A 14,826-nucleotide genomic window follows, 5' to 3' on the forward strand; every position below is an offset into this window, starting at 1 on the left:
ATAACATGAAATTTATGGCAGGATGCAGGTAAAAAGAGCAGGAGACATACAATTCTCCCCCAAGGAGTTAAGTCTCAAATTTAATGAACGCGTTATTTTTTTTTAATGAGCATCATCAGTATGGAAGCATGTCCTCTGGAACAATGGCCGAAGCATGAAGGGGGCATGAATCTTTATCGCATCTAGCATGTAAGTATCTTGCGATGCCAGCTACAACAGTGCCATACGAACACCTGTGCTCACTTTCAAGTGATGTAATTAAGAAGTGGGCAGCATTATCTCCTCTAAATGCAAACTAACTTGTTTCTCTTAGCAATCGGCTGAACAAGAAGAACTGAGTGAACTTGTAGGCTCTAAAGTTTACATTGTTTTGTTTTTGAGTGTAATTATATAACAAAAAACCCTACATTTCTAGGTTCTTTTTCATGATAAAGAGAGTGCACTACAGTACTTGCATGAGGTGAATTGAAAAATACCGTTTATTTTGTTTGTCATTTTTAATCAAAAATAATATGAGGTGAGCACTGTACACTTTGTATTTTGTGTTGTAACTGAAATTGATATATTTGAAAATGTAGAAAACATCCAAAAATATTTAATAAATTTCAATTGGTATTCTATTGTTTAACAGTGTGATTAATCGCAGTTAACTCACGCGATTAATCAACAGCCCTAAAAGAAAAAAATATATACAAACACAAATTAAAGCTATATTTTAAGATAATGTGTAAGTTTAGAACAGAAAACCACATCTGAAAAGCAGAATTCTTTCAACCTCCAGCAGTGTGTGTGTACATACAGGAATGTTTCAACTAAAGAACTGGCACCGTCAACTAATACATTTCCCACTGAAGTGAAGAGGAGGTGGATTATGGGATTTGGAGGAACAGGTTGGGAGAAATCAGCAAAATGAACATGACTGGTCAAACTTCACATTTTAGATATGTGTATTCAGAGTTGCCAGATTTCTACTGCATTAATTGCCCAAAGACACTTAAAATCTAGCCCCATAGTAGCCCAATCTATTTATTGAAACAAAGTTGTTTTTATTAACATTGGTCTATACCTTTAAAAAAATCACTATCTAGACTATAATTAAATGATGGATGTTAGCAGCGTGGATCTATAATGAACAAATTTTGGCAGCCAAATCTTGCAAATTGTTCAGATTGGCTTGGGTTTATGTGCACAGAAGGTTTTATACAAATAGTTATGATAAATACAAAGGATTAGATTGGAAGGCGGTTTCTAGTGTGTTGCTGTAAGGATGGTGAGAGTAAATATCATCTCAGTGAAATTCACTGATGCTTCTCAAGTTTGTGAGATTGCTATATCGTTAGAAATGTTAAAGAGTAAGTACAACAGGAGATAAGAATACTTACCAGCTGGAACAGAAGGAGAGACAGCTGCAAAATGGTTATTTGAGGGAAGCAGCTGAGAGCCAGCAGCTCCTCAAAAGATATTCTGGGAAAAAGGTCCTAGAAAAGTGCAACCCCACTCTGGTGAGATTTCATAAGAGCCAGGCATTCACAGAGGAATTGGTGTTTTTGTGTCACAGCCTGTGGACCTGACCCAAAGCCAATTGTAAGCAAAGGAAAGACTCTCTCAGATAAGTGGGACTAAATAGGAAAATGAATGGCCACACTGGGGTACTGCAATTTACTAAAAAATTAGAGAGTTGAAAAAAATGAGAACGTTTTAAGTGTAATTTAAACAATATTTATGGTGGTTGTAGCTCATGCTTGCTTCTTCACAGCAGGACTGCTCTTACTGTCTGAAACTACCAAAGCTGGGCTGTCTGTGAGGATAATTATTTCCTGAATGTGCCTGGGGAAACAGCCCCCTCCCCCAGCTGAGCAGCTTTGTGTCTACTGGTGTCACAAGGGACTTGCTTCTGCCTTTTTAACAAGTTGACATTGTGATGGGTTCTCCTGAGGGGTGACACCTGGAACTGAGGTGCAGCTGAGCCCTCTGTCTCACTGGTCTGGGTTCCCTCTTGCACTGTGACGTTGTGACAAACTGTGCAGCCCTCCAAGCTTGCACTCACACCAACATCCACACGCAGGGACCACACCCAGCTGTGTTCATGAATGCTCTGGCCAGTCACTCATGAACCCACAATAGAGACACTACAACCAAAATACTCCCAGCTCCCCAGCCTACGACCCCAAAGCTGTACCGTCCTGCCCTGGTCAAAACCTGACCAGTATGAATTTATTACCCAGTCCGCCACTTCTACAAAGGAAAGTGGATGTGCATCAACTCTTTTTCATGAGCTGAAATTTATGCCCTTTGCACGTCAAACAACACAGTGTTTTAGATAAAATATAAAATAGATTTATTAACTACAGATAGATAGCTTTTAAGGGATTATAAGTGATAGCAAACAGATCACAGTAGAAAGAAAAGGAGTACTTGTGGCACCTTAGCGACTAACAAATTCATTTGAGCATAAGCTTTTGTGAGCTGTAGCCACAAGTACTCCTTTTCTTTTTGCGAATACAGACTAACATGGCTGCTACTCTGAAACAGATCACAGCAGTTTACCATAAGAAATTAAACAAAACCACAATCTAGGCCTAATGTACTAGTTAGTATTTGAATCAAGCAGTGTCTCACCTAGGTAGATAGTACAAACAGGTTAGCTTTTGCATACACAGGCAGTCTTCCTTCTTTCCTGCCTGGGAACAGCACTTCTCTCCCCCATCCCTTCAGTCTTGTTCCTCTGGTACTTTCAGGTGTGGTGTTGTAGGGAGAGTGAGGTCAAGTCATGATGTCATTTCCCCCTTTTATATCTCCTTCCAACTTGCTGGAAAGCTCTTTTGCTGTGACCTGGGTCAAATAGTTCCCATTGTGTAGTGCTGTCTGAGAGGTTTCTATTGTACACAGTTCCTTGCGCTTGTGTGCACTTCCTCAATGAGCCATTAACATTGTTTGGCCTTTTTTTAATTGTTGTACCTGAAAGGCTGCATGTGGGTGTCCTCAGTCTCACAACATGTTTTAGTAGCACATACATAGCATAACTTCACATACAATGACAGCACATACAGTCCAACGAGATATTAATGTCTAGCAGATCAAGACTTTTAGAATGATATTTCACAAGGCATGCTTTGTACAAAACATATCCTAATTATATGACAGTGATGAACATGGGGGTGCCAGGGTGTCACAGACATGTGAAGGTGAGGGGCAGATCATGACGAAATCTGTAGCAAGCATCTTCCGACCGAAGCACAGAGCTTGAGAGCTTCCTTCCCCTCACCACTCCTTCAGCATGTTTGTTTCAGGAATGAAAAAGTGCTGCAGAAGCTCCCAGTCGAGCTATTGGCTCTGCCATACACACCACTACATTCTTTTTGCTGAGCAAATAATAGGCCAGTGAGGGGAGGGGGGAAAGGAGCGACTATTCCTGACTGGTGAGGGGAGGGGGCAGTAGAGCAAGCAACGTCTCTCCCAGCTGGTGGTACAAAACTCGGGGGGGGGGGGGGGCTGGAACCTCGCCCTGCCCCGCCTAAATGGCGCCCCTGTTTGAGTAGCAATTTTTTAAGTATCTGAGTCTGTTAAATTGTCTCTTTTTTTTTTTCCTTGGCATTGGCTAATTGGCTCCCTGACCTGTTTTATTCTTACTCACATGTGTAGTACGGCACAGCCTGAAATACTTTGGATAAATTCCTACTTAACCTTGAGAAATTATTTTCTTTATTTGGCCTGGGTGCCTGGGCAGAGGCCTGAGGAAAACTGGAGCCTTTCTAGATAAATCTTACTGTTTACTGTTACTGCATACATGATGAAGTGTTTATCACAGAAATGTGGTCTAGATTACAAGGATTGATTAACTATTTATTTTTTGTTTCATTTGTAAAATGTTAATAAATGTTCTAAACAATATTCAAATGTGTTATGACTATATAGACGGTTGTTCTGTATATATCAGGGTGATAGCATTAGAATTAATCAATGTGTGAAAATAGATAACCAAGAGGAAACTTGTTTAATAATAATTATATAAACACAAAAACCCTACTCTCTTTTTCCCTTCAGTTTGGCTTATTGTATCATAGTGATAGAAATCTAAGTCATTACTATAACAAGAATCAACACTCAAAGAAACTTCACACAATTGCTGCAGCTTGCTAAGATTAGAGGACGCTATATGTTGTTGAAAATAAATTGCTGGAAAGAACCAGGAAAGAAAATCAAAAGCCCAGAGTAATAAGTAATAAAAGTAGATCTTTCTTTTACTGTTATCATGCTTAAAGCCAAAAGACTTTAAAGATCTGGGCTTTTGCCTCTGTTTTGCTTCATTATGGTGTAGGGGAAAACCCCTGAAATGTTTTATAAAGGGTTTGGTTTATTTGTTGGCATTGTTTTTTGTTTTGTTCTGTTTGGTTGGTTTTTTCTATTTATTTTTCAGCTTAGAAAAATCAGGAAGGTCAAGTCTAATCTTCCTTGGGTTTTCTTGGGGAGCCACTGGGAGTTCTCACAACATATTTTGTGAGCTGTAACACCTTAATTGAAGGTGTGGATGTGCTGAATCTTTTACAGAGGTTTGCTTTATTTAAAATGCAAGTCATTGAAATAAGTGTGTGCTAATAAAAATAATAAATAATATTTCAATATATGTAAAAATATTTTTAAACCTTAGTAAGAGAAATATTTGTGTTTCTAATAAAAACACAACAGAGTTTCAAACAGTCCAACTAAACTCTGCTACTCCTCTCAATTATTTAAGTTCTTTAAGTAAATATAAGTTAACCACTGCTCCAATTTTCCATTATCTGAATTTTGATTGTAAAAAACCAAGCAGAATTTAAAAAAAGAAGAAAAAAAAAAGAAAAACAACCAATCAACAACAACAAAAATGTTCAGGCTGCCTTTATATATTCTAAAGAAGCAAAAAAGGGAACATGTTCATTTTTTTCCTCCCTTTTCAGCTCACCTTTAAACTACAAAACTCCTATAAATTCTTGATAGAGCTTGGTATAAAAATTGATTGTGTAAACACTAAAAGTGTTGAAGGGAGTATATTTTACTTAGTTATTCATTGAAATGTTTTAATAACACTTTTTATTTAGAACACAGAAAGCTTTACATTTCTCTACCAAGAACATTACAGCACAAGCATTCAGGTTCACATCCTGAATAGAAGTGTTAACTTTGGAAATTGTCAGGTAAAGATAGAAATAGGAGTGTTACCAAGCCATGTTTAGTAATGCCTACAAGTCACCCTTTGGTGAATAGACCACTGAAGATATATTTGCCTTTCAAACATCAGAATTTACAAGCTTGTCAATTACATTTTCCTTAGGTTACTCCTGCTTTACGAAAGTTGATTTTATTTCTTCATCTAGGAAGAAGAAAGGCGCATGGCATCTGTTGCAGCAAGAAAAGAGGAAGAGAAGAAGCGTGAAAGCCACAAACAGACCTTGTTAAAGGTATTTTCTATTCTTTCTAACTCTAATTGAGATTAGATAAAATGCCATACATTAGTTGTATTGACCATAATAAGGTATCAGAGTACAGCCGTGTTCATCTGTATTCGCAAAAGAAAAGGAGTACTTGTGGCACCTTAGAGACTAACAAATTTATTTGAGCATAAGTTTTCATGAGCTGTTTGTCTCTAAGGTGCCCCAAGTACTCCTTTTCTTTTGCATAATAAGGTAGGCTCTGATATCTTGGTGCTGTAGTTTAAAAGGACACTGTCTGCTTTAATTATACCTACTTTTATTTTTAACCTCAAGAAAAATGACACCTATGATAATAAGTCAAAACTGACATGATACCAGTTCTTCTTGGATGTGGAGCTTGCCAAAGCCAATTTGTGGCAGCCTCATGAGCAAAGTGCAGAGCCCTCAGACCACCATCAAATCTGGTCAGAAGGCAGTCGTCAGTGATGTGTGATATTGTCTGTCTTTGGCCACAGCATCTCATTGGCCCCAGGTGTGAAGGCTGGCTCATTCTAGCTGTAATATCCTCAAGACAGATTGTGGAGGAGTGATGTTGCTTAACATAGGGACCCACAGTACTGTGTGGGTCGCATTGTCCCAGTTATAATGCTTGTGGTTGAGTGTAGGTGTGTGTCAGCCAACTTGATATGAGACAAATGGAGCTTCACCAGAACACAATATTCTGCTGCAGAGTAACAGAGGTCTAAGCTGGATGTTCACAGAGTTTGAGCACTAGCATCCTGTGAAGGGCCAGCAAATTTGCTTAGAAGGTTGTTACTCGTCCTCAGTTCAGTCACAGTTTTCCTCAGGTGTTTAAGCTATGTGAGAGATCTATCTAGGGTGACTCCAAGGTAGAGTGGGTGGGATTTGTGTTTCAAGATATGTCCATTGAGAAGAATATTGAATTCTTGGTCTGCTCTGTCATTGTAAAAAAGGTACACACACGAAACTCTGTTGGACATGCTTGGCTGTAAATGCTACCAACTGCAGTATTCAGCCATCTCAATCAAGTCAGCGTTTAGAGCATCTTCAAGTTCTGGAAATGACCGTGCTTAGATGTCTAAGCAAATGTCATCTGTGTATGTGAACTTGCAGGGCAGGGTGAACAGCATAAGTTTGTGTATAGGTTGAAAAGCATGGGTGCCAGCACAGATCCTTGGGATAGACCATTGGTTTGTCTTTTCTTCTTGCTAACTCTGTTCTATGTGCACTTGGAAACTTCTGTTGTGGAAGAGAATGTCAATGATGTTGACTACCCCTGCTGGGAGAACTTTCAGGGCTGTGAAGCAACTGGTACATAGATGGGAGAGAGTCATAGCCTGACTTCCTCCATGCCTTCTTGATTTGTCTTGCACCCCAAGGAAGGCAAGTTAAGGGAATCAGTCTTTGTACTCAATTGAGCACAGAGACTACAGTTATACCTGGCTGTTACAAAGGATATAAGGCTTCTTATCCCCACCCACCCTGCACCCCTGGAGCATCCAGGCATAATCTGGCCCATAACTTGTATCTAGGGCCAAACTTTTGAAAGTAGATGCAGACTTTTGCACACACACAAGTTGGTGTTTCGGGTGCACACATGGAAGTTGATTTTGCATGTGTATATTGGGCATTATGAGCTTTGGAAAAATTGAGCTTCTATTTTACCAACTCTTATAATCCACAAAGGTTCATCTGGTATACCTTAAATATAGTCAAATAATTCTCTATCTGAACACAACACACAAAATTTGAAGTAGAAAACCATTTTTGATGGGGTTTAGACCATGGAGAAGCCAAAATGTTAAAGATCCCATTAGTCATGTAAGAACTCCGCCAACAAACTCTCTTCCAGTAATTACCAGTGGCAAAGTGATCACATCACCAGTAGGCCTCATAGACTAGAACCCTGCAATACTCCACAGATGAGTTCACAGGTCAAACGAGCATAGAAATTTGTACTGGTACTGGTGGTTACCCTTGAGATGATTACCAGCACCAGTGGAATAGTACACACTGCTTGCTCCATTCTGTAGGTACACATGTTGACATATGTTTGTCAGAGAAGAGTAGGTCAAAGAAATGCACCTTTGCAGTTAGAACGGAAGGTGCTAAGGTTTGTGATAGTCTTAGTTTCTGTGGGAGTTCATTCCACATTCTTGGGCCAGCCCCCAGGAAATCTGTCTCCTGCACACAAAAGCTTTGCCGTTACTGGCTGTGCAAAGTGAAGTCTAACACTCAGCTCATTAAGATTTCTCTGTCTGTAACATGATGATAATTTCAGAACACCACATCTGATCAATTCTAAAATTTCAGCAGATGTTCTAAGCATTGATGGGCACAAGTCTGTTGATTTTTAGAGCAAATTGGACCAGTGGAAAAGCCTGATTCACAGACTGCCTGGTGCCGCAAGCAGAGGAATCTCTCATCTGCTGCGCTGACATATATCAGAGGCAGTAGCTTAACTCTCGGCACGGGGAGATTTGTCAGTATCTTGAACTCTAACATAAATCAGTTTTCACAGGGAGGGTTTGTAGGGGGAAGTGAGGATCTAGGGTCAGGGAAAGTGGAGTGATTTTGAGAAATGGGGACAGGAAGAAGAGGGGGCAACAGTGAGTGTGGAGAGAAAGCAGCAAGGACTGGAGGGATGAGGCAGGAAAGCAGAGTCTCACAGGTCAGGGAGGTGGAGGGGAGGAAGCTGGGACTCGGAGAAGACTGTAATAGTGGTAAAAGAAGCAGGGACATGGGGTTAGTGGGGGAAGGGGACTTGGTGATTGAATGGGGCAGAGAAGCTGGGACCCAGAGGGAGAGAAATGAGTGCCTGGGAGTGATAAAGCAATGACCCGCAAGGGGATGGGAAGATTTGGCATAGTGATGATGATGATGGAATCAGGGACCCAGAGGGGAGAACTGGGTAGGTGGGTGAGGAAGCAGGGACCTAGGCTGAGGGGAGTGGAGGTGAGAAGGAGAAAGTGGAGCCCTTGGGGGTGGGGAATGAAGGTGGTGAGGGGAAAGCAGGGATTGAGGAAGATAGGGATATGTGATTGGGGGAGGAATGGAATTGAGGAGGAAGAAACAGGGGTGCACACAGGGTATGTCTAAACAGCAAAGAAAAACCTGTGGCTGGCCCGTGCCAGCTGACGCTTGCAGGGCTTGAGCTAAGGGTCTGTTTCACTGCTGTGAAGATTTCTGGACTTGGGCTTTAGCCCAAGCCCTGGGACCCTCCCACCCTACGGAGTCTAGTCCTGAAGTCTACAAAGTAATGGAAAAGCCTTGCAGCCTGAGAACCTTGAGCCCAAGCCAGCTGTCATAGACCAGCTGTGGGCTTTTCTTTGCTGTGTAGACATAACCACAGAGGCCCTGCCCTGGGGGAGAAGGAGAGAATGGGAGGATGCACTAAGCCAGTGCCATGTTGGGGAGAATTGAGGAATATAAAGTGCCCCTGCTGGGTGCAATGTACTCAGCCTACAGAAGTGACAAAACATGCAACCCTGAGTTGTAGAAAGTTCCATTGCGCCAGTGGAGCAAAATTGTCAACCGTGGGCTTCACCCCAGAGCTTCAGTCAAACTTTTAGATACTCTAGAGCCAGGTCATTGAGTGCCTTGAAATAAGGACCAAGACCTTGAACTTGATTTGATAGTTTATGGGAAGGCATAGTAGGGAGCAGGGGACAGGTTTGATATGTTCACAATAGCCAGTGTTTCTGAGGAGATGTACTCTAGTGTTCTATAGCAGCTGGACTTTTCTAAGTGCTACCAGATACGTTACATTGCTGTAGTCCTGCTGAGAGTTAATGAGGGCATAAATACCTGAGGCTGGGTCATTGTTTGGATGGAGTCTCTTAGCCACTGGAGACTGTAGAAAGCACTGCTGAGTGAGAGCTCATTATCAGTGAGGAATTCAGGAGCACTCCTAAATTACAGACTGAATTAACCAATTGTGGGGTGGTGTGTACCTTTAATCAGAGGAGACTCTTCCACCAATATCACCTCTGTCTCATTCAGTTTCAGCTTCAACCAGCTCTTCATCCATGAGCTGATCTCATCCAAGAACTGGCCACATTCAGGTAGTGGTATAGTCATAAATGGTGAATGATAGATGGAGCTATGTGTTATCTGCATATTGCTGATGCTTGAGTTCCTGTTGTCTGACCAGTTCATGTAGATGTTGGATAGGACTGGTAAGAGTATTGATCCCTGTGGGACTCTCCACGTGAGAGGTCTAGTTGTGGAAATGCAATTTCCTATTACAGCTTGTTGAGTGTGACTCCCCAGGAAAGACTGAAACCATTTTAGCACATTACCCTGGGCCCCACTACCTTTGTCAGGTGAGACAGCAGTATCTTATGGTTGGCCATGTTGAAAAGCTGGGATTGGATGAGAGGGCATGGATCACTTGATGATAACCTGTCTGTTCATTCCCTTTGGGGCATCTGCCATTGGCCACTGTCAGAAGACAGGATACTGGGCTTGATGGACCTTTGGTCTGACCCGGTATGGCCATTCTTATGTTCTTGTGTACTGCAAAAATTCAACTGGAGTTTGAGTAGTATTGTCCTGAAGAATCTTGTGAAGCAGTGACTCGCCCATGACTTAGGGTACTGGCTAGGTAAGCTGTGGTTTGTCAGGGTAAGATTTCATATCACGGGTTTGGAGGGTGTGGGTTCAATGTCCACCATTTAGGAGTTTAGAAGAAAAGGAGTAGTTGGAGGTCAGGGCTGGAGGGAGGGAGCGAGCATGTGTGTAAAACTGGACCTTGTTCAAACCAAGGGGACACATGCAGAATTTTAACAGTAGGTATTGTAAACTGGAAGCAATAGGTTAAAAAACAGGAAAAAGTAAATAAAGAGGTGGGGTTAATTGTTATATGGTAATCCAACAGTGTGTCTAGTATACTTCTGTATTTCTGTATCTTACCTATTAAAACAGATTTTTCTGAGTTTGGATTTGTTCAGTTTAAAAACAGGTTCCAGAAAATATTTCCTCCCCCTCATCATTTTAAAAATTAATACTTACATAGTTTATTTTATTTTTACTATAGATGACTGATATGTTTTAAATTTATTTGGTTTTGAAGTTTTGGTGTCCGTTCCTACTTGTATAGAGAAGGGAAGTACACACAGACACATACATCTGGTGGCTTGGTGATGTTAATGTGTTGGCCCACTTACTGAGCAACAGAAATTTTTGAAAGTGTGATTTATTTTTACTTCTATTTCTTAAGCTTTGAAGTATGTTTCCTTACAGTGGGAGATGCTGTTGTTTGTCTTGATGCCCTAGATCTCTCAAACCATTTTGCCAATGAAAATTCCCATTGGAGGAAAGGGGCATGTATTGTTAATGTGTAATTCCATACTCACTCAAGCTTGAACAGGAAATTGAAGTTTTCATTCTTTTTAGTGAAGGCTTCTTTCTTGTCTTCAAGGGGGTAAAGAAGCTTAACAGCCAACTGCTGTTCTCCTTTATTTGCTTCAAAAAGATGATTCTTATCTCTCTTCTATGTACATTTCCATTCTATCCTTGTGTGTTTAAATTTTGTTTTCTCTGTTTCAGACTCTTGTTTTACTTGAATGGAACTTTCTTTCCCATAGATCTAACAGTGGGATTAAGTGGCTGTGAAATAATTTGCGAAGTCTAAAAATTCAGCCAATAAATGGAAATTTTGTGGAGTCATATTCAGCAATAAAATATATTTTCCCCCACAAGGTTTATTGAGAAAACCATAAAATTTTACCTTACTTCCTTTTAAATGAAATGTCATGGCATACTGCCCATTTAATAAGGTAACTGTTGCTGTTTTACAAAAGTGTCTGCCATCAAAATTACCATGCTAATAACTGTTGTTGAATTTTCATAAACATTCCCATATTCATTTCAGAGGTTATAACTCACCTTTTTTTTTCCTGTTCATGCCTGCCTGTCTGCACTGTGGGTTTTTCTTCTTCTCCACCACTTGAGTGTGGAATCTAGTGCTTTCTAGAAAAACCTGTCCCAGAATTCTTTGCCTCCAGAGGCTTGCACAGGGTAAGAGCTCCCATTTGACAGGGTCTTATCTGAGTATTTTCTGGCATAAAAATGATCATTTGCCACCAAATCTTTTAATTTAATTGGTTTTCAAATGAATAAGCTGTTGGGTGGGATATTTTAGTTTAGATGCACTGCAAGAGATCAGCAGCTGCACAGCTGAGGGCTCACAAGATGGCCAGCTAGCACAGAAGATGAAATAGAAAAGCAACAGGAACTCTCAAGATGGAAAGGATGCCTCACTGATGCATCAGACTAGGTCTTCTTCTAATTCAGCACTCCTGAATGTTCTCCCCGATTCCAAAAATGCTGGAGCCACAGAAGGGTCACCCTTCACCCAGGCCTCCTTCCTTCCACGTTTCTGACCCATTTTACTCTGCTGACATGAAGTTCACCATGGAGTACTCCTCAACAGTACTGGAAGGGAGAAGTCACCCTTTCCTGCTTACTGTGGATCTGAAAGGGGGAAAACTTCAGTGGGACACAGGTGGCAACAGGCCTGCAAGGGAGCAAGTGCCCTCAGCTTTTTTCTGTTTTCTATTTCTCCACAGCCTTTCCCAGTGTTCTTAAATGAGGGTTCCTCTTGTGCAAGCATGCATGTTTGGGTATGTGAAAGCAGCTGTCATCCTACTCACAGCTATGATTTATTTACAGATTTTTCCCTATGATCGGCCTAAATCAAGAGTTTTCAATGGGCATTTCCTTTCCTTCCTTACTCATATTCTCAGAGAAGCAATGGTCCAGAAACTACAACAGCCCCTCACCCTTTTAAAAAAAAACAATACAGAGGCATCTTCAAAGGAGATTATATCATATTTGAAACCAAAACATATTTATATTGGATGTAAACATGACACTAAGAAAGCAGCATTTTGCAGCAGAGGCACCCCTTTGTCATAACCCAGTTAGAAAGATTACAGCAATTTTTTCTTTAAACAAAGGACAGAGTAAGGAAAAAAACCCTATAATAATAGTTCTTAATTTGTGAAGAAATAAGTTCCTGAGTGATATCGTATCTCCCTTTACAAATGTGTGTTGTTATTTTAAAAGACACAAGTCATAACTTTTGAAATGCTTAATAGGCAAAGATAAAAATAAGGTCATATCAATATGCAAAACACATTTACAATAAAAGTAAAATTTAAAAATAAAATTTATCCAGCTTGGCATTTTTAATTGTTTAAAAAAACAAAGATAAAAATAAGGACTTAATATATTAAATGTTCATTTACAGAGCAGTTTTACAATAAAAATGAAAGTTTAAAAAAGAGAAGCTATTCAAAGATTGGCCCTTTTCACCTTTGTTATCTGAAGAAACATATCCTCTCCTTTTTTGCTAAAACTACTATTGTCATTGAAAGAATAATTTAAGACTTTCTAAATATTTAAAGCACAGAGGAAAATGTCACAATAGGTAGCCCATATTTACATATGTGTTTTCCTAAGTGATCACTCTCGTTACAGTGTGTATGGTAACACCCATTGTTTCATGTTCTCTATGTATATAAATCTCCCCACTGTATTTTCCACTGAATGCATCCAATGAAGTGAGCTGTAGCTCACAAAAGCTTATGCTCAAATAAATTGGTTAGTCTCTAAGGTGCCACAAGTACTCCTTTTCTTTTTGCGAATACAGACTAACACGGCTGCTACTCTGAAACTTGTCATGAAGGATTGAGTAACTGTGGTAAGGAGAGAGATGAGCACGTGGCATATTTGAAGCAGCATGTTTCCTAATAGCCCGCCTGCTTTTTTTTTGAAAATTTAACTTTTGCAGAGAGAGAATTTTTAATCACAGGATTAAAATTTAAAAAGCCTTAAAACTTTTAAACTGGCTCTAAATGTGAAAATAAAACAACACACAAGCAGTTCTAATACTCCCCATAGAAAAGAAAAGAAAATGAATTCCAAATGTCTGCCTTGCCAAAAGTGTGCACATCTACAAATCAAACTAGAGGGCAGGACATAAATCAAGAAGAGGGTGTGGAAATCTGTCCATATATAGAATGAATAAAGGTATAGAGCCCATTACTACTTAGTTTTCCAAAGAGAATAAAATATTGCCATATGCAATGCTGGTTGCCATCATAATTGTATTTGGTACTATCCTGATGCAATTATTTTTGTCAGTATTTATTATCCAGGCTTCCACTAGTGGTTGTATTGTTGTCTTTGGCGGACATTCTGGTACTTTGCATGAATAGTCATGCCACGTTGAGTTCCCTTTGACTCATTTTTTATTTTTTTCTGTTTTCTGTGTACGTTGTTATTTTATATACACATTTTATTTAAAATTGGATCTGATGAACTTGTATCTCTTTTTTTTATTTCCTATTTTAAATGAGAAATAAATTACATAGCCTCTGTGCGGCTTACTTCAATTGTGTTTTTTTGACTCAGTATTAGATACTAAATTGATTTAATAACTCTCTTGGTAGATTAGAGTTCCAAGTTTCTTAGTTTAAAAACATTTTGTGAAAAATCGTAAACAAAGTAAACATTTTGGAAACCATGAGGTACTATGAGGGCTCTGAAAGAGTTTGGTGGAAATGTTCCAATACTTTTCTTGTCAGATAGTGTTATCAAGTATTATGTATGTTCCTTCACGAGGCCTTAGAGTTCCTTAAAAAGGGTCTCTACCAAATTCCTTATTTAACACGTGCTTCACAAGAAGCCTTCTAAATTAGTAAATATTATAATGGCAAAATTACTTCTCTTTGGACTAGTTATGGTAAGGAGATGGTGGAGGCAATTAAATAAAAATTGTCATTTTGAATGTTAGTGCTGGTTATGTACTTAAGTATAAATAACTAGGGAAAAGGAAAAGTACACTAATTCTTTGCACACTACAGAGGAATTCTGATAAAGGCTCTTTATTTTCTGTATGAATATATATTTTTCCAAATTATAGTAAGGATATTGGGCTAACATCACTAGATCCTGTTGCATGTAGGCATAAATTTCATTTTCCTGTATCAGTGATGCTCCTTAATTTAAAATGTCCAGGCTCTGATTGACATTTGTCAGAATATCAGTGTAGGAACTGCAGTGTTGTGAGCATCTTTGCTGCCGGCTTTCTCACAACCTCTAGTCTGAGCGCTGCTTGTCAGTTACACACATCTGGAATACATGTAGGGACTAGTACTCAATGAAGAAATGGAGGTTACTTGCCTGTAACTGGGAGTTTTTTGAGAAGTGTGGTCCCTATCTGCATTCCACTACCTGCCCTCCATCCCCTCTGTCTCAGGTCCTGTTGGACTTATGGTAAGGAAGGGAACTTCAGAGGCATCAGTACACATTGCCTCTTATACTCTCGGTTGGGAGCATGAGGAGATCTACTGTACAGGTGTGGGCCAATGGATGCTGCTTGTTA

General features: G+C 39.7%; 1 protein-coding gene across 5 annotated transcripts in view; it reads left to right on the top strand.

Annotated features, from left to right (window-relative positions):
• Positions 1-14,826, top strand: part of LRRC49 (leucine rich repeat containing 49) — a 120,255-nt gene that overhangs the window by 71,382 nt on the left and 34,047 nt on the right. For all 5 annotated transcript variants that reach the window (XM_074966223.1, XM_074966224.1, XM_074966225.1 and 2 more), the window contains one exon: positions 5,355-5,438. In XM_074966223.1, the coding sequence (XP_074822324.1) occupies positions 5,355-5,438 (84 nt within the window). The remainder of the gene's footprint in view (positions 1-5,354; positions 5,439-14,826) is intronic.

This window comes from Natator depressus, chromosome 10 (assembly GCF_965152275.1).
Source record: "Natator depressus isolate rNatDep1 chromosome 10, rNatDep2.hap1, whole genome shotgun sequence".
In the NCBI taxonomy this organism is placed as follows: Eukaryota; Metazoa; Chordata; order Testudines; family Cheloniidae; genus Natator; species Natator depressus.